Source organism: Zonotrichia leucophrys, chromosome 10 (genome assembly GCF_028769735.1).
Source record: "Zonotrichia leucophrys gambelii isolate GWCS_2022_RI chromosome 10, RI_Zleu_2.0, whole genome shotgun sequence".
NCBI lineage: Eukaryota > Metazoa > Chordata > Aves > Passeriformes > Passerellidae > Zonotrichia > Zonotrichia leucophrys.
The window spans coordinates 17,313,301-17,333,971 of record NC_088180.1 but is presented as its reverse complement, the minus strand read 5'-3'; the positions used below and the strand labels follow the sequence as shown (position 1 = coordinate 17,333,971).

At 39.9% G+C, this 20,671-nt stretch overlaps 1 protein-coding gene across 2 annotated transcripts in view; it reads right to left on the bottom strand.

Moving 5' to 3' along the window:
• ASB7 (ankyrin repeat and SOCS box containing 7) overlaps positions 1-20,671 on the bottom strand; it is a 31,231-nt gene that overhangs the window by 9,165 nt on the left and 1,395 nt on the right. Inside the window, exons 1-4 of one of the 2 annotated variants that reach the window (XM_064722377.1) lie at positions 16,451-16,583; positions 15,587-15,685; positions 12,193-12,453; positions 3,668-4,273 (exon numbers count right to left, since the gene is read on the bottom strand). In XM_064722377.1, coding sequence (XP_064578447.1) covers positions 3,668-4,273; positions 12,193-12,403 — 817 coding nt within the window. In that variant the 5' untranslated portion in view covers positions 12,404-12,453; positions 15,587-15,685; positions 16,451-16,583. Of the gene's footprint in view, positions 1-3,667; positions 4,274-12,192; positions 12,454-15,586; positions 15,686-16,450; positions 16,584-20,671 lie in introns of those variants that run through there. The other variant, XM_064722376.1, reaches the window with a different exon arrangement.

The following is a 20,671-nucleotide window of genomic DNA, read 5'->3' as shown; positions in this document are numbered from 1 at the left end:
TTAAATAAAATATGTAGAAATCTACTTAATTCACTATGACACTTCTGTATTTATAAAAGTTAAAACTATGCAGAGAGAAAGTTTTAAAAATCTTCTTCCAATTAAAAAATAAAATTCTAGTGAAAAGTTATCTTGATTTAGCCAAGGGATAGAGACAAAGGATGTATAGGATTAAGGATTTCCTTAACAGAACTTGTGTCTCAGTTATTCTGTATATTTACAGTGCTGTATAAATTTAAACACAAAATTACACTCTCCAGCCAAAGCCAAAGAACAGCCCTTTGAAAAATCAGAAAAGGAATGCAGCTGAAACATTTGCAGTTAAATTCACTGGGTGACCTTCAGTGCTGCTGCAGAACTGAACTGGGTTCTTTGGTACCTGTTTGCACACCAGGCACAGCACACTGCTCTGGCCACAGCATTTCCTGAGCTCGGCCTCGACACCAGCAGCTCCTCACAGCCTCTCCTGCTCCTGAGCTGAACACAAATTCAGTTCAAGGGGGGCTATGGGGAGGGGGAAGTTTCCAGGCTTTTGTAAAATTCCCTTATTTAAAGATCCTAATTGAAATTCCTAATATCTTGAGGTTTATTTAAGCCCTTACGTATTTTTCTAACGCTTGCATTTTTTCTACCTCCCACATTCGTTTTCTAAGTTCTAATATTCTCAAATCTCTTCAGCTTCAAAATAAATAACTTCATCCAGGACTGTGATTGCACACTAATTTTATAAATATGTACACTACCAATAGTAGTCTCAATGTATCTCTGTCTTTCTATATACTTTAATTTCTCTACTTTAATTTGCATTGGTGCATTCCAGGCTTATCACATTAACACTCCTGAAGAGGCAGGTTCAGACCACGTGAAAATGGAAACATTTACACTGCTCCAAAGCAACTCTTTATCAAATGATCTTAGGTACTATGGTGGCTGCCAATAAATGCTTTTTGAAATAGGAAAGTGTAATACAGATAAGGAGAAGGAAGGTGATTACTAAAATCATTGAGCAGTTTTCATCCTCTTTTTTTTTTTTTTCCCAGAGAGACTTTGCTTATTTTTGTATTGTGAAAAAGAGAGAGGGGAAAAAGAAAAACACACAAGTCTGAACACCAAGTCAGCAGCAGACTCATGGTCAAAAACTCAGTTGTTCCTAACTTCCAGCTCTGTGCTTAAATACTGAAACACAACTATAGAATAACTTCCTCTTGGAATTATTCTAGGAGCAAAGGAATCTCTACCTGTAACCAGGAAGAATATCAGACCTTCAGGGTCAACCCCCAAAATCCAATATCTTCTTGCAGACTCTCAGGGCCAATACTGAGTATTTCTGAGAGCTTGGTTTCTTGCCTGTTATTCCCAACCGGGGACCTGGGCTAAAGGCTGCCATTATTACCGATTACAATACCTACCAAAACAAAAAGAAATTCACAAATGATGTTTTCTGAGAAACTGAAACTGTACAAATACGTTTTCCAAGTATTAAAAAAAATAGCTACTCACAGCTTACATGTAGACTACTAAATAGTATCCCATTTATATGCAGCATGCAACTGCTTGCACTTGAAGACACAGATCAGTTTGATAACTTTGGTATTTAATATCTATTAATCTTTAGCCTTAAAAATGTTAATCTACTGCAAAAATATAAACTATTTCCTGTTTTACTAGCAAATATACTCTTCAAAACTTCAGATGCAGATATAAAACTTACAGCTATGGATTTCTACATAAATCACTTAGTGTAAGATTCAAATAAACTGAAATTCCCGTTAAGCCCCACGAACAAGGCACTGCTGCCAACCTCAGAAGAGTTTCAGGAAGAATTCCAACAGAAGAATTGTTCAAAAATTTTGTAAATTTTTTTTATCTAGAAAATACATATTGCAGTAGACTCATAAACAAGATTCTTTCCCAAAGTACTAAAACACGAGATCTCAACAATTCCCTGTACAGTCAGACTTAACTGGGAGCTCCACTACCAAAATGCCAGCTTGCTCTTTATCCATCTCATCTCTTATACAGCATCTTATTAAAGTAATTATTCATGAAAAGCAGGGAAGACAGTGTTTGGATATTTACAAAAAGGGCAGCAGAGTTTGTTTACAGTGGTTTGCAAACATATATTGATAATTATTTTGCTCAGAAGCAGAGAGCTGTTTTTGTCAGCACTGCTTTCCCAGTTCTCCCTCCAACAGCACAGAACTGGGACAGCTCCAACACAAATTAAAGCTACTTTTTTTTGTAGAATTTACTTCTCACTTAACATTAAACCCTTAAGGTATGGAATCTGCAAGCTGAAAGTTACAGCACCTGTTTCCTTTGGTCTTTAGACACTGAGGAAACACGGGAGCAGCCTAAGCTTTCATGCTTACTGATACATCCTAAGACTGAAACACTGCAAGTCTGGATATTATATCATCTCCTAAAATCCCTAAAATCCCTGACACTGCAACTATATAGTGAGAGGCTTCCAAAAAGGAAACCAGAAAGAAATGTGTTTAAATGAGAAGGGGCAGGCAAATTAAACCAAAATTGCTTAATTGCTTGTATATCTTATTACCAACTTCCACCTTTCCTGAAATTCCCTTTCAATTTCAGATATGAACAAAAACAACACCACAAATCATTATAGGAAAAAAAAGGAAATTCCAAATGCTTATTTGTGTCAGCTACTGACAACAGATCTCAGCTGATTCACTTCCAGCCCACACTGACTTTCAGTTTCTTTACAGAGTATATAGGTTATCTAATTCTCATTAAAAAATTACCACATTCAAAAAATAAAAGGAGCTGTAGGGGACAAAAAAAGGATATCTGAAACACCAGATCTTCTGTAGTGCAGAGATCATTCTAGATGGATGATAATTTACCAGGTCATCTTAACATATTTGCATTGGCAAACTCTGCCAAATGCTTATCAGCAATTCCTATATGCTTTAGGAAATACTATGATTATGAAACATCAGTACAGCATTCCATGCTGAGAGAGGAAAACTTTCAGTAGATCTAGTGCACCAAAAACTGGGAATCAAAAGCGATCCGGAAATTCGGAGCCCAATACTTTTTCTAAATATCAGAAGTCACGATGAATTAAAATCTCTCGTATTTCAAAGACATCAACAAAATCAAATCAAAGCTACACAGCACATGAAATCCCTTCAAGTTGCAGGAATGAACTGTGGCATTTTTTTGTCTGGTTTAAGGGAGGGAAGGAGGGAATGTGGGAGAACACAAAGCAGCCAAAGCTCTCCTCTGCCCTAGTTGTAGCGCAGATGAAAAAGCCATCAACTGCCGAGGATTTGCGTGGCAATAAAAAAGCAAAACAAAAGACACTAAAAAACCCCTAAACAAACAACGAAACCAAACTCAAAAATCTTATGTGCTAAGGCCAGAAATAAAATGAGATTTTACAGTTCACTCTTTTAAAATGAATGCTTCCCGTAGATATTCAAACAAAACTAATTTAAATGAAGTACACTTAACATTAGCTCCTTTGACCAGTAAGAGTTTCCCAGTATCACAATCCCTTCACCTTCCCAGAAATTTTCTAGTGCATTTAAATAGCATAAAGGGGCAGAGAGGAAGCTTTTTTTTTCCTGGGGGCTAAATTCAAAGAAGGCTTTTAGAGGACATTGTGTCCTGTGATTAACTTCTCTTACATACATACTTGTCACTTCTTGTAAGAAATCCAGACAGGGTCGGCTACTTCCAGAAATACTTATTGAAACAGCCAGTGGGGTCTGTCCTTCATAGTTCCTTGTGTTAGTGTCTGCTCCGTAATTATACAACATTTGTGCACAAAGCACATCATCTCTAAGAGCAGACAAGTGCAAGGGTGTCTGTCCATCTTCCAAGCGCCCCAAGTTTGTATCGGCCCCTCTCTGGAGGAACATTCGGCAGTACGAGTGATTGCTTTTGATCACAGCGTATCGCAACAGGAAACCGTTCTGAATGTCGATGTTGGCATTGTGGTCCAGGAGGATTTTCACACAGCTTGACCTCTCCCGGATAATGGCCAGCTGGAGTGGTGTAGTACCTTTATCACTGAGCGGATCAACCTCAGCCTTGAACTCCAGCAGGAGCCTGACAAAGGAGTCCCTGCCGTAGTGAGCAGCGACGTGCAGGGGAGTCCAGCCGTCGTTGCTCTTGGCGTTGATGATGTCACTCCTGTAGTCGGATTCCAGCATCAGGCGCGCGATCCTCGCCCGGCCGTGCATGGCTGCGTAATGCAGCGCAGTGAAGCCTCCAATTAAGTCCTTGACCGTGGGATCAGCTGAAGTTAAAATAAAATTTAAAAATGATTAGAAGGCGTCACGGTAATCCGGTGCTGGAAAAAAAAAAATTTAAATAAAATAAATTCAAACGGTAATTGCTAGTCTTTCCAGGCATAGCATGACAGGATTTTTTGTACTTCAAACTAATTCTTGCTTTCATGAACATGCTATTTTTAAGACAAAGTTAGAAAAAAAATTTTTTTTGTAACTCGTTCTTAAATACAATTTTTTCTCATACATATGTTTCCATTTGACAAATACTTTTCCACATCTTCCTAGCACTCTTAGGAATTAATTACTAATTACTCAAATTTTTCTGTCCATCCAGTTTTCCCCCAGCTCTACAATATTGCATTTCTTTCTCAATGTTCAACTTTTTATTTTCCCTTGTGTTGCTTCTTGGTCTTAAAAAGAAGCATGTGTAGAAACATCTGCTGTCCCAAATTGCGGATGTTTTGTGGTCTGGCAGCATTGTATTGTTTTTAGGGTGTAATGCTGTATTAGGTAAAATGTTTCTCTGTGGTCTGCAGGATTTCCAAAGCATGTAGGATATATGTTATTTTAGATTATCTTGATAAAGTCTCTTTTTATAGATGATGAAACTGTTTAGAACCTGTTCTGAATTTATAGTTTCACAAGAGTTCAAGAATGTAAAAACCCACTTCTGAAAGGAGTCAGATAAGCTGTTAGTGCAGAGTACAGGTAATTACAGATTTATTTCCTCTTCACACAGCACAAACACTCAGACTGATTTATTAATTTAAAAATTAAAATAATCCAATCAATTTACCTAATTTCCTCAGGACACCCAAACTTGTTATACAAGTGACTAATTAATTACCCAAGGCAAGGTGCCATTTCTCAGCTAGAGAACAAGCCAGGCTTTGAAGTTTCTCCTTCCACCATCCATGGGTGCTGCTGTTGGACACTAAAAGCACAAACTACACTGTGGAAATCTGAACACTCTCCCAATCCCAATCTTAGATACCATCTGCACCAGAAGACCTGCTCTAAGTTCAAAACACAATATTAATTGCAGGCTAGACTGAATGCACCTGAACACACAAAGGTGCAAACACAAAACAGGAATAAGCTTCCCAACCCACTGTGATCATATCCAGATAACACCAAGCAGATATTGTACCAAAATGAAAAGACTGGAAGGAAGGAGTAGAGAGTACAGCTGCAAAGATGATCCAGCAACTTTAAGGATATTTCTAAATGGAAAGAAAAATGGAGAGGAAGGAAACAAACTAACAAAAAAAACCAACATAAAAATGAATGCAGCCTGGCTACACAGAGAAATAAGATGTGAGAACTGCCTCTAGTGCACAGAACAGGAATAAACATAGAAATAAGGGATATGTTAAGGGAAGTTTAGTTCCTTGCTATTGACAGCTTTCCTAATCTCCCATGAAAAGCAGAAGTCTCAGTGCTCTGAAAAGTCACACTAACCTGAACTAAAGGAATGAATGCAGTACCCAGAGCTCAGCAGGAAAATGCAGCCAGTGACTGAATGGGTGCTCTTAACCTGCACTGTGATCATGTCCAAAATGCAGCAAGGAATCAGCACAACCCACACAAAGATAAGATTTCAAAGTGATGCTGCTCCCAGGGTATCTTTATTCACAATAGCTCAGACTACTCTACATTGACTTCTGAGTGGTGATAAATAAAGTGGGTAACAGGCATGAGAACAAGCAGAGGGATGGTAAAAGCTGAGGGGCAGAACTGGGGACAAAGAGGGACATGATGGAAAGGAGACAGCAGCACGCAGAGCTGTCTTCCACCAAAAACTATTTTTAAAAGAAATAATGTTTCAGTTGTAGCTTCTCTCTCCCACACTGCATAAGGCATGCAAGGCATCATTTCTACCCCCAGATGAGGGGCAGGTCATTGCCAAAGCCTGTTTAATCAGTGCCATTTCCAAATTCAAGCAGATATGGCCCAACTTTTATATGTGCACCTATATGCACTTTTATACTTGTTGTTGTAATCCAAACCAAACAATTTGCTTGCAACACAAGGATGTCTTTTACCTACAGTTTTAAGTACCTTTCCACACCTTCCTTACTCCCAAAATGTCATTGCTTTTGACCACTGAAGTGAACCCAAAAATTACGAAGTCATGTAAGAGAAGTTTCTTAAGAAGGATAGGAAAAAAAGCCTCACAGTTGGGCTACCAAGCAACACAAACAACCAACCTTTCCATAACAAACCCCTTAGAAAAACCTTGTGAAAATATACTGTAATTCCCATTAAGATTATGGATTTCTAGTGAGCCAACAGTTTGTCTCTGGATTAGAGAAACAATTTTAACAGGATCGAAAGGTCTGCTGCTATTCCATCAATGTCCTGCTGCCACCTCCTGGAAAACTCCCGAATTTCACAGGAGCTTTTAGCAGAGGCTGGACCTGCATGAAGCTGCAAACCAATTCCATCCACTCAGTCCCTGTCTCAGTAAAAGTAACGCCCCAAAGCTGATGCTGCCTAAAGAACTCCTGCTGCTATGAGGCTACTGCCTGATTTTGCTAAAATTTTCAGTATCATGTAAAGCAACTCTCTTCCCCTGGAACATGAGCAAGGTAAAAATGAATTGGGAATTATTCTCAGATTACCTTTTACAATCTGCAGAGGGATAAAAACTACCTGGAAGTTTTAGCTAGAAAAGGATCAAGCCAGCACTTGCCAGTAGTTCTCTAGCTCATCTCCATCCTGACTGTCAAACATTTCTTTCATTCCAAGCTTCCCACTCATATGGGGAGAGGAGATTATAGAAACATGAACAACTGCATTTGGTCACATCCAATGTCTTAAATATAAGGCAAAATATAATGGCAGAAACCTTGAAGAGCTTATCAAGGGTCCCAATTACTGCAATCAAGCTCACTCCAGATAGAAAATCTGTAGCATTGAATGATACTGAGATTATTTTATTTCATGTGAAAGTTGGGCACATAAACTAGATATTAAATAGTTATTTAAAGTACACTGTTAATAAAACTCTTTCTAATACTGCAATCTAGAGGATATATAGATTGATAGATAAAAGACCCATATTTGAGAGTTTCAATTTACAGCTCAGTGGGACAGTTTTCCTTTTTCTTTGACACCTTCCTTAGGTCACTCTATCACAGTAATTTGGAAGCCAAGAAAGCAATGCTTAAGCAATGCTTCTGGCATCATGGAGTACTTCTATTATTTCAAGCTTATTTCCCTCAGCTAGGGCTTAATTCTGACCACAAGGTTTAGAAGCATGGCTACATGCAGCTTCTGTTTTGAATTTCCTAAGATAACATTGATACAGAAATGTCCAGGAAAGCATTACTGTTCAGAGACAGAAACACTTTAGGAGCTTAGGGGGGGGTGAGCATTTGGCATTCTCTAGATCCCCCCAGATTCTGCTTGACCTTACTAAAATTTAGATACCTTGAAGCCAAGACTAAAAATAAATAAATAGGGCTGCTTGGCTACTTTCTCTTACTATTTCATTTCTAGGAGCTTTAGTGAATTATTTCTTCATTTTTATATGAATAACCAGAAAGTGCTCAGTCAATACTGAGAAGGTATCACCAAGGGACAGCTAACTGGACACTTTCAAGATTTTAGCTTGTTGTAACATTAACAGCAGTGGTTGGAAATTAATAAAACATATTTCTTGTCCAGTGTAGGATTGTCTGTCTCTGTATGTCATATTAAAAATTTACAAAGTACACTAAAGGGAAAACAGGCTTGTTTTACTAGATTACTAAAAGCTACACTTTCTGTTTTGGGGTTGCTTTGTGACTCCATTTTGTTTTTATGGGTGGGAAGAGATGGCTTCATAGAATATTCACTTTAATAAAATGAGGCAAATACACTAAGAAAGTAAAATTCACTATTTCTCATGAAACTAAGTTTCTCCATGGCTATGATGAACTTTCTGCATTTCACCAGTTGCTAAATAATATTTGTTATCTGACTTATCCCCTCTGTATCTAGCTGGTATTTCTGCTGGCTTCATCCTTTAGTCTGGACTGTTTTTTCTGCATTTTCCCCATCTATCTGTGTCTCCCTCCTCAGCAGATAATAAAAAGCTTCCTGCTGTTGCACCACCTCCACTCAAACAGCCAATCTGCATGCACAACACTGTCCTCTGGCTCTTTTCTTTGCTGGTGAGCAATGATGGAAGAGAAAAAGCAAAAGCAGGAGGCGGACAGGTCATGACTCCCATAAGAATCTACTTTTTATTTCCAGGTCAGTGACCAGATTCCCTCTCAGCCTTTATTAGCCCAGCTCACCCTCCATCCCACTAGCAGGCCATGCTGGGAGTGCTGGGAGCCTTGCAGCATCTCAGATCTGAGGCACAGCACTCTACCCTCAGCAACAGCCCACTGTGCTTTTCCCACTCCTGTTTTCCCCATGAAAATATTCCCAGCTCTGCTCAGCTCCATCACCCTCCAGACAGCCACAACCACCACCAGCCACCCCTTCCTTCCCACCTCAGCTCCTTCTTTCCCCAGAACTCCACAGGCTCCCTCTCACTGCCAATTTACCACCAATATATAGTTCAATACTCTCTATTTTACAACAGAAAAGGACTTTTTCCTTCACCCCAGTATCTTTTTTTTTTGTTCCACAGGGATTAAACATCAGCAGCAAAACAATCCACTCCAGAGGGAGAAAAGGAGAGACCACGTGAGCAAAGGTAGACACAAACCTCTGCCTAATGAGGGTGGCATGATTAACTCAGCTTGTGAGAGTCAACTCACTTGCTGCTTAATAACTCATTTGTGACATTATTACGTGATAAATACTCATTATTTTTGTGCCTCTGTTTTGAGGGTAAACGAGGCAAGGCAGCAGGCAGTGCCAATTTTGGGGAGTGAGGCTCAGCTGCAGGGAAGCTGCTGTGGATGACTAAAGCTCACACTATTTGTTACTCAACTTTCTCATCCTAGTGATTCAACTCCAAGCTGCCTCAGGACAAAGGTGTTTCATTACTGGCAGTTTTCATGAGGCATCACATTCAGCTGCTACTTTGTATGGGAAAGAGTAACAACAAAAATAAAAACAAACAGCTGCATCAGCAGCTCTGTATTATGAAAACCTATAAAATGAAAATACATAGGAATACAGAAGGGATTGGGGGTTTTTTATCATCTTTAAACTTACAGATAAAAAGTTAAAAGCAATGTATGTGACTTAAAGCCTTAACCTTTTGAAGGTTTGAGATTATCCGCATATATTACTTTTAAAAAGTGGAATTTAAAGTTATATCCTATATAGAAATAATTATTTTTTTCCCTTCCAAGAAGGCCACGAGGGTTTGCCCTTTCTGTGTGGTTACAATCTGTAGTAGGTGCATCCACAGATTGCTCAGGCTGTGTCTCACCACTGCTCTTAAGGAACAAATCCCTGATTGTGCCATCACCACAGCCTGTCAATGCCACCCCACTTCCAGGATGGCCCATAAGCTGACAAACCCAGTGACAGACACAAGGGGTCCATATGCTCAGATACACAAAGCATCACAGAGATCATTTCAGTTTCCTTGGGGCTGAACACCTCATCATTCATTTGGTAAGAACAGTGCTAGAATAGAGGATGCTGTTCTTCAAGAGCACTGATCAGAACGTGGAGAACATCTACTGATTTCCTCTCCAGCACCACTTTAAAAGATTAGGATGATCCCTTTCTAAAGCTTCAGGTGGCCTTGGAAGATGATAAAGCAATGAGAAATTCTGACTGTACCACCTGAGGCATAATAATCATCACCCACATGAGTACCACTTAAATCAACAAAACTCACTCAGCTCTTGAAATAAAGTTTCATCGTGGCTGGATGCAGGAGAGCTGTAAACTCATCTGGATTAGCTGACACTGAAGTCCTTGCACAAAGAGGACTGTTTTCATAAAGTTTAGCAGATTCTGTTAAAGCCTATATTAAATTTAGTCTTTAATGCAATTGGTTAACTTGCTTCAGAATTCTGAAACAAGCTTCCCTAGGATTTAAATTCAGGGATCTGCCTTCCTCTAATAATACCCCCTAACAGAGAAGAGAACCCTGTAGTGAGGGCATTTCATTTTATAATGAGTCCTTATAATGCCCTATTTTCATAATGCTTATTCATTCCTTAAACAATTCCTAGGCAATGCTGGGAGGAAATAGTTATTAAAATATAAACCTAAGCTATGATGTCATTCACAGAGTATGCATCAGAAATAAACAGATATTAAGAACAAAAGAATAAAAAATAATAATTACAAAAGATAACCAGAAGTATTTTATATCTAACCAATGCTGGAAAGCCCTGCAGTGCAAACTGGGACAGAAAGGTGTCAGATGATGTCCTGGGTTGGCTAAATGATGCTTTTATCCCCTGGGTTGGCTTTATGATGTTTTTATCCCCAATTGTCTGTTCTGTTGATGCTGAATAATAAGTTTTGCACCTTTAAGACTTGTTCCAGAGAGTGGAGGGGGGAGAGAAGCACAGTTTGTTTGCAGACACTGCACTCACTCCTCCACACCACTACTCCTAAACTGTTGTCGTCTGCAGATAGACAGACAGCAAAACAGAACTCTATTTTAATTAGTTTGAACTAGCTAAAGCAAAAAAGTTCCCTCAACTATAGATTTTTTTCCTTTTTCTTTAAACCTACTCTAAACTAAACAGCCAAAAAACACCAACAACTCACAGCTATAGCCCACCAAGCCAGGCCTGAGCCACAACATTGCCAACGCCAAAAAAAACTAATAAAAGACTAAGTAAGCCAAACTGTAAGCCAAAAAAGAGACTTTTCTGAGATGAAAAAAGAGTTTTCATCTCTTTTAAAACAACAACAAGTTTTATTATTTATATTATTTTTCATTATTTATTTTTTCCAATTTTCTCCAGAAAAAAAGTTTTTTCCTAAACCAATAAAGAAAAGAACCAATTAAATCTACTGTTCTAAAAAAAAACCCTTTAAAAGTTCTCTCCCAAATTTACCCTAAACAAAACAAAAAAAAAAAAAAAAGAGATGAGTATAAAGCTTTTTCTCTGTGGGGAACTCCCAAATTAATTTACCCTAAACCAAAAAAAAAAAAAAAAAAAGAGATGAGTATAAAGCTTTTTCTCTGTGGAGAACTCCCAAATTTACCCTAAACCAAACAAATTGACCCTAAAGCAAATTTACCCTAGAGCAAAACAAATCCACATGAGTATAAGGATTTTTCTCTGTGGGGAACTCCCAAATTTACCCTAAACCAAACAAATTGGCCCTAAAGCAAATTTACCCTACAAATCCAGATGAGTATAAAGATTTTTCTCTGTGGGGAACTTGTGGGATCTCAGCACCTCAGGACTGAGGTGCCGTCACCGAGAGCACCCTTGGGGGGCTCGGGAGTCCTGGAATGTTCCAGAAGTGTCTGGGGGCTGGACTTTGATCCCACACAGGAGACGACACCTGTATGAGGACAGGAGGGTTTCACCGGGGTGAATGGTGAAGGGATTGGTTAATTAGAGAGTGAAACACAGGGTTTAGGATTTCTGTACAGGGGGGTTTAGAGAAGTAAGATGGAGGAATTGGGGCGTGTCCTTCCTCCTTCTTCTTCTTCTCCTCCATCTTCTGTGGTGATGGTGGCACTTTGAGATTGGTTTTACTAAAAGTGCACGGGCAATAAGGGTGAAAGGTATTGGGGAAAAATGATAAATATTGTACACGTAACTTTGGGTATAAAGATAGGTGACTGCCCGGAGGGGGGAGTGTGCTCATGGCTGGCTGCTGAGCAGAGCTCTGTCGGGCGAGAGAAAATCTTTTAGATAAACAATTAATAAACACCGAGACCGAGAAAAGAACTGAAGCCTCTTCTGTTCCTTTGAAACGCGGGCTGCCCCAAGGCCACCCTGGGCCTTTCCAGGCCCTCCAAACAGCCGAAAACCGGACAGGAACTCACCTCCATGCTCCAGAAAGACACGGACACACCTCTCCTTGCCCCTTGCTGCAGAGAAGTGGAGCAGGGTCCAGCCGTTGGCGTCGCGGCCGTTGGGGGAATAGCCCTGCTCCAGCATCTTGCGCACGGTGTGGACATCGCCGGCGGCCACGGCAGCCTGGATCTGCAGCTCTTCCTGCAGCTCAGGGTTCCTCCTGCAGTGGTGGTGTAACATCCTAGCTGAGTCTGGCCTTTACAGGAGCCTCATGAGCTCACACGAGTCACCTTCAGTCAATGGGAAGCAGGAATAAATTAGGATTGGGATCAGCAATGGGGGATGTAGGAAAGAAAGCATGGGGTTCTGTTAATCCTAAGACTTCTCTCTGTATGCTGGGAAAAGTGATGTTACACGGAGGATAAACCCCAAATGATCTCACTCTTATTAGCAAAATCATAGTACATGGTGACATCACTGAACAGCAAAAGAAAAGGACACTTGCACATTATAAATAGTAAATGTTTTCTTCAGAAGTGACAGCATCAAACAGCAGCTCACAGTTAAAGCAACCGAGCAATGAGCAAAATGAAAAACCTCCAGAACTCACCATTCATTTCACAATCCCACTGTGGTTAATATCACCACCTCCAGAGACACTGGTTAAATGGATTATCCAAACTATGGAATGGATGATCCAAACAGTGGCAGGGAACACCTCGCATTGCTACAGTAACTGAACTGTGATACTCTTTCCAGAAATGCACCCCTTGTAAGCTTCAGTGAAAATATCTTACCAATAGAATCCTGTGACCTGCTGCATGTGAGTATTAGTAACACTCATGTTCAAATCGAAAACTTTAATTATCTTTTTTCCTTTTTCACCCTTTTTTTTTTAATTAGAGTTTACTGTTTGTATTCTGGCTTGAGCACTTCTTAATTAGTACACACAGGCTGCAAAGAACTTCTATGTTCCAAAAATCAAATATGAGGATAATATTTTATGAGATCTGAAAATATATTTAAGTGCAGTTACTACAGTCCTGTCAAACACCATGAGAACATATATCAGAATAATTCCATTTCTAATTACCTTGATACAGTACATGAGAGCTGGGCCAAAAGGGTATCTAAAATAGCCACTGTAAAAGAGCCTGGAAAGAAGCACACCTTGGGAAAGAGAGAAATACTGTGTACTCCATGCTCTGTTTGGAAAGTACCACCTGCAGTTCTACTTGGGGGCAAGAAAATGAACAGGTGTTTAGGGATTGTTCCCCAGCACACAAAGTTAAATGATTGCATTTTCACATACATTGTGCATTATATCCCATAGTCCTAAAATAGAAAGGAGTATCAGAAGAAAGCGTAAAAGCAGGGTATGAGAAAGGTAATGCTGAGCAACAGGAGCCTAAGAAAATATTCAAATGTGGATGGATATCAACACAGACCTAGAAGATTAAAAACAGGAATGCATTTAAACTCCTGCAAAGTTAATCAACATTAAAGTACAAAGAAAAGTTCTAATGATGAAAATCCATTTAAAGCAAAACTTAAAATTTACAGGAATTTTTTGGTTTATGAGGATGTCAACACACATCATCACCTAAACCTTCTTTTAGGTATCAAAAACACTTCCAGATCCTCATGATCCACAGGTCATTCAAAAGAAATTGCAATCACCTCCCCACATCCCACTGGACACTTGTTTTCCTGTGATGCAGGTATGCCCACAGACAAGAGAAAAGTGAAAGCATCAATCACTGCCAACTTTGCAGACAAAGGCACAGTGTGTGTTTGCTCTTCTACAACCTCCTCATGCCCATGGTAGGGAAGTTATTTATCTGCTTTTTGGAGAGATATAAACTTATAATTAACAGGTGCTCCAGTGACCTCACTTACCCTGCAAATATGGAAATTACACACAGCAAATGCCTGTCTTTGACATTTATAAATGCTTCAGCTTACCATGTATGGCAACAATCACTACTTCAGCACAGGGTTATTAAAGAAGACTTTTTAGCTCCATATGTTATACATGGCTTAGAAACTGGCTTTGTTTTGTTTTACAGTGTGAACTTCATTATCTGAGGCTGGGAGGAAAGGAGATTTACAAAGCAGCAACTGCCAACTCAATAGGTCAGCTTTTGCAGCATATTCCAAAAATCAAACTTGGTTAATCTGATGACAATGGAAGTATTTCTATTGACTCTAATAAGCTTTTGCTAAGCTCTTTTCTAAACTCCAATTAGCACTTCAGAACATGCTCACCTATAAGACAGGGAGCTTGACTTCGCTCTGCATCACACCACTAACAGCACTGGTAATGAAATTCCAGCTGCAAGAGCAAGATCTTCTTTGGATTTGCAGGTGAAAACTGACAGTAGAATCTAACTGATGATGATGAGTCATGCAAAACCCTTAAAAAATTCTAATTCAGACCATGTCTCTTTTAGCCCTAGTTTCTGAATACCTACAAAAACAAGATATGAAAACTTTTTTTTCAAACTGAGAATACCTGATCAAAACTTAATGTAAACAAACTTCATGATGCCATTTTTACAGTCCTTTCTTGTAAAGGACCAATACTTGCAAGCCCTCAAGTGATCCTGAAGGTGAAGGTCAGGCTAGATGCTCAAAATGCTACAGAAAGAGATGGGATGACTAAAGAGATGAAATGGGATTTCTCATTTGAAGGGCCAGCAGTATTCCTTCCCCCTGCAACTCTCTGTGAAGACAGTTGGTTGAGGAAAAGCAGAGCTCTCTCTCTCACACTTCTCAGCTGGTGGGTATATTTGTAATGCAGCATTATAAAAAATTGGCATTGGCTCCATATGTTGCATGTGACTAGCAGAGCTTATTCAAATGAGCTGGTACTAAAGTACATAAGTACTAAAACACACAAAGCAGAAGACAAAGTCAGGCAGCTCCTTTTATCACTTGCACAGTTTCTGTAAATATCCACTCTTCCATCTCACCCCTATGGCAAGCAATGAAATTCAAATGACAAGAATACTTAACCATAACATTAAAGGTTTCAGGATAGTTTTAGGTACACACCAGCTTTGAAAACATTTTTACTTCTGCTCCATAGATCATTTAAAACTCCTGTTTGCAAAGCCCCATTTAAGACATCAATCTTTGGAGAAGAGAAGGAGGACTACTGGAAGTAGTCCTTTGGCATTTAATATTTAATGTTTTGCAACTGTAATCAATCTCATTCAGGACTCAGCATGCATTTGGGTTGTTACATATTGGCTTTCTGCATGCAAGTAAAAAAAACAAAAGGAAGCACAGGGGGGAAAAACAGACCTATGTATTCTTGGTTATAATGATTTTATAGTGCCATGGAAATGGAGGACAGCAACAGTTACTTAATTGATTTTGCAAGTACAACAGGATAAACTCAATGTGGTCCTGAATTACCTTATAAGAGGTTGTTACTCTTTGATGGATGTCCCACTCTTCATTGTCTTCACTGTTCATAATCTTCTGTGCCCATGTGTGTCAAACAACCTGCTACCCCTTCAAAAAAATGGTATTTCTTGTTAGTTGTAAAGAATAAAAGCCAGAGGTTTACTTACTTTTACTTTGTTTGTGTGTGAGAATGCTACATTTTCATGCAGCTATGTCAGGAAAGACCCAAAGTGTGTCTCCTATTATTACCAAAGAGTTCTCCAGAGGCTGGGGAGGGCACAGTTTGCATCTGCCACATGAGGAAAAGGCCACAGGGAATATTTTATGGAAGACAAGAGAAATGAGGGATGTGCTTCCTCTCTGAAGTATACCTTGAAGAAATGGTCTACACCCTTCCCTAATAATTATGTGTATCTGCCCCTCCTGTATGGAACAAGAATGGATACAAAGGTTACAGTAGGTATTTCTGCCTCACTGCTCAACACCTCCCCGTGGGAGTCAGATGCCAGGAAAAACATTCAGGATCCATTTAGTTCTTCCCAAACTCCTTTTGTGGGTTTTTTATTTGTTTGTGGGGGTTTTTTATTGTTGTTTTTGTACGGGGTTTGGGTTGGTTTTTTAAATCTCCATCCCAGCTGTGTTTCCCTAAGTAAAGAATAAAACCTGGGCCCCTAGACCATTGAGTTGTGTCCTTCAGGTGGATTTGCAGAGCCACCAGGCTGTCTCCTGTCCCTCGTGTGACAGCTCAAGCTGACACACGCTGTGTTTCACAAACAGGTAAAGCCACCTCCACAGTACAAGAAAACCACCAGCTTAAAAATCTTCACCCTTTCCTTCATATAGAAAAACCAGCCTTTTAGAATCAAGGTTTACCAAAATCCAGTTACAACCCCTGTGCAGATTCCTCCTTCAGAGCAGCCCCTCCTTATCCCCCCTATCACCTGCACTTAATGGGATCAGCCCCAGACCGTTCCTCCTGTACTCATCACTGTTATTTCACTAATTCTGTCTACACCTTTATCTGACCTTTCATTTCCTTTGGCTGCAAACTTTTAGTGAAAGGCTCCCTTATCTCATCTGAGCACTGCAATCATGCAATAAACAATAAAACCATTAAATACTTAATTGTACAGCTGATCACACAAACCCAACTGTGGCTCGTTTCTTCTGCAAACGAGTTGCACCAGAGCAGTTCCCTCAACTGTGCAGCTCTCTCTTAGATTAAGTTGAAATTTCTGCCACTTAATGCAACATAAAATCATCCTTTGCAATGATAGCTCAAAGAGGAGGATGAAAAAAAGCCCTTTTTATCCCTCTTATGCACATTTTCCAAGAGCTTTGCTTCCCAAGATAAAACATACAAGGTCTTCAGATATGCTTACAGCCCTGCACAGAACTGCACTGCCATGACCTAATTTGATCACATTTCTAGCCTTGTTTTTTTGCATAGATGATCAGTCGTTCACCTTTTTTTTTTTAAATTTTTGCATGATTTTCACTTTAAAACCCACACATTTTTTATTAGCTGATGCAAATTAGAATTGCACTGACTTCACAGACTACAGACAAGGTAACAGATTGCTCCACTAAAAAAGTAACAAGCTTTTTTCCCCCCAAAGGAAAATTAGCTGCATATGGCAAGAGTAAGATCTGCAACTTTAATAAAAATAAGTCATATTTAGTAAGAGTAAAGCTCCCTCACTCAATGACTTAACAAAGTTTGATTAAAACACTAATAATTATAGTAGAGGCAGCACTAAATAAAAATAATAAGACAAACATCCTCATTATCTATTGATAATGTCTCATGTTGTCAAAGAGATCTTAGACTTTGCCACATCAATGTGTCACTTCTTTAAAGTCACTGCAAACATCATGTGGAAAATTAATTCCAACATATGTATACACTTACTTTAAAGAAAGTTAAAGGTTGGTACAAAAAGCAAGACCTCCAAATTCAGTATTTTGCTCATTCACACGGCCTGACAGAAAGAGCTGATCCCTAAACTCTGAGATTACACAGCCAAGAGCAGAATAAGGACCATAAGTTACTGATGTCAGCCTAACCCTGTCCAACAAGGGAAGTGCACCATTACACATGACATTTAGTATCTGGCATGGACCTCATCAGTGTAGGTCTGAGTTGCCTGTGGTTGAAGTATTCTGAGACATTTAAATCAAATAAACAACAGAAAAAAGGAAAGCCCTGTGGAATAAGGATAATCACATCAGCCTTCATTAGTCTCACAACTCACTTCTCCTACCCATTTCAAAGCCTGAACAAGCTAAATGTGTTCTCACTCACATGGCATTTTAAAAATGGTCACTATATTTTTGACAAACTAAACACAACCATCATTTCAGCTGTCACTCACACTCCTATTCCAGGAGCTCTTCAGACAAGAGAGGAGGGCAAACAATTGTGTTGTCATTTGCATTCTCACATCACAATCGTGAAGTTTGCAAGTAACATGTGAAATATCAAAATTTCACAGAGCCTTATAATCCCAAATATATTTTCTGCTGAAAGTTCCATGCTACAGCCCAGACATGAAGAGAGATATCCCTATGGTTGAGATAAAAATCACCAAGCAACACATGGGAGCTGCTGGCCCTGAAAGCAATGAGTTAACAGTGCATGAATCCAAAAAAGCAATGAGTTAACAGTGCATGAATCCAAAACATCACAGAGGAACTGCTGCTTCAAAGGGAAGAAGCCTTCACTCCTCACAAGGTGTCATTAAAGTTACACATTTCTCATGAGAGCTCCTGTGAGGCCAGCTCATAGCTCGGACATACAAAATTTAAAATAACCAAAAAAGTTAACTTACAAGTGCCCCACCAACTTCAGGTGCTCCTAGAACCAGAGGTGGTGTTGTTACACACTAATAAGCAGCTGCTGTGTAGTTACATTCTGCAGGTGGGTGAAACTGAAGCACAGAGGTGTCATTTTACTACAATTACCCATCTCACTGAGAGGTTGTGAGCTCTGACTTTGGGCCTGATGGAGAATCAGAGATCACCCAGCTCAAGCAACTTCAGGTCTGCAGACCTGAGGGAAACTTCACCTTCAGCAAGCACAGCAACCACTCAGCACCCTCAGCAACCCTACCCATACACTGGCACCCTTAAGCACAAGCAGAGCCCTGAGAATAAAATCCTGCAATTCCTTCTGAAGGCAGGACCTCCATGCTGCTGCTAAAGCCAGGCCTTGCAGCTCCTTTTTCAGTAGAGAATGCTGCATCAGGTTCACACAGCCAGAGCCTCCTCCCTCAAGATGTGCACTGACAAACTGCAGGGAGCTTGTGCTCTGCAGCATGCCTGGAGATCCTCGTGTACCAAGCAAAAAATACCAATTCCCCTCCAACTTCCTGCAGTGATACCACTAAGTTTTAAACAGCAAAAGTCAGATGGAAGCTTAGCCTTATGAGTAATTAATTTGTAGCAAGTGTTAATTGCTAAGATTTATGTATTTTCACGTGATTTACTACCATTAGAGCACCCAAACACCAACACTGCAAGGAATGACAGAAGCAGGAACCAATGGCGAGTTCCAACCACATTAAAGGAGTCACTTCAGCCCTAATTCTCACAGCACAGCTGATAAAGCAACTGAGTGCTGCTTACAGAGTTTGTGTCATTCAACAATCTCTAGAAATACATTTGATATATATTACTATTTAATACAGCCTAAAAGAATCCAAGTGGACAAAATTTTTTGGATGTCTTTAGTGGACACAGCAAGATTTTCACTGTGATAATATCATTCTGTAAGCACTGCTGGAACAAAACAAAACCATCCCTCAGACAGCACATTTCCTTTAAGGGTTGAGAATTCCCAATGAGGAAAAACAAACCCAAAATGAGGATACAGCCTGAAGACTAAAGCTTTCTCTAAAGGGCTGCTATACTTGCAACATGCTGCATTTCTTCCAGGGATCAAGAGCAGGACTTCAGCAATTCAGTGATCTCTGTGCCTTGTTTCAGCCATGTGCAAATTTCTGCCAGAAGTTAATTCCCTGATTCCTGTGAACTCAGTTCCAGTCTCTGCATCTGAATCAAACTTTGCTGCTCTGGCATTTCACACTAGGAAGGAAATTCACAAATCAAATGAAAACTTAGGTCTCCTGTTGTGAATAAATCCCAAAGATCCCATGAATTGTTGGCACCACGAGGTGTTCTGTCAGAGCAGCTATAGCCCTGATGTGAGAGGCACTGGGTGGGTTGGGAAAAGGGAGTTAAAATAAACTAAATTCAGATGAAACAGCTGTGCAGTAACTGCACTGGTAAGTTTGTACTGATGCACATCTGCCTCACCTATTAGCAGGAAAATCCCTCCTGGAATCACACTGGGCATGTCCACATGTTCTGCCATTACTCCTGAGTTATCAAAATAACATGGAAAATTTCTTCCCTGCACTTCCAAAGCGTGCCTCAGGATTTGTTGCACTTGTGTTACAGAGGGATTTTCTATTTAATCTTCAACACAGAGCAACCACTTTTTGTCTTAATCTAAAGACATCTGTATTGGAAAAACGATCCAGCCTTGACCAAGGCTGTTGGCGACAAACACTGCTGCTTGTCCTGCAGGCTAATGCTCAAAAACAACTGATTGCCAACAATGAACAACGTTTTGGTACAGCCAGTGACATCTCTGAAAACACGACACAGACCACAGGGACCTCCAGGGAGGGCATTCTAGCCAAAAAACCAAGCTCACCTACATTTGAAACAGATTAAAATGGCTTCAAGACAGACCCTGCGTTAGGAGAAGGCGCAGAGTCTCCATCCTTTGGAGCACACTGACAGCAGGATGCAGAAAAAGTCTGACTGACATCATTCACCCCCCACTCTCTCTCCTAGGATCCATTTCTTCATCTCACCACGTAGAACACGCAATTCTCCCTACGAACAGCTCTCCCCCTGAAACAGAACCTCCCTCCTACCAGCAGCACTGGTTTTCAGGACTCCTTTCATTTTTTCCCCTTGAGCACCCAACAGCATCATCTTCTTCTATGATCTCAGCCCAAAAAGTAAGTACTTGCAAGCAGACACCATCCAATTAAATTAATTTCAATTTTTGCAGCTCCGTTA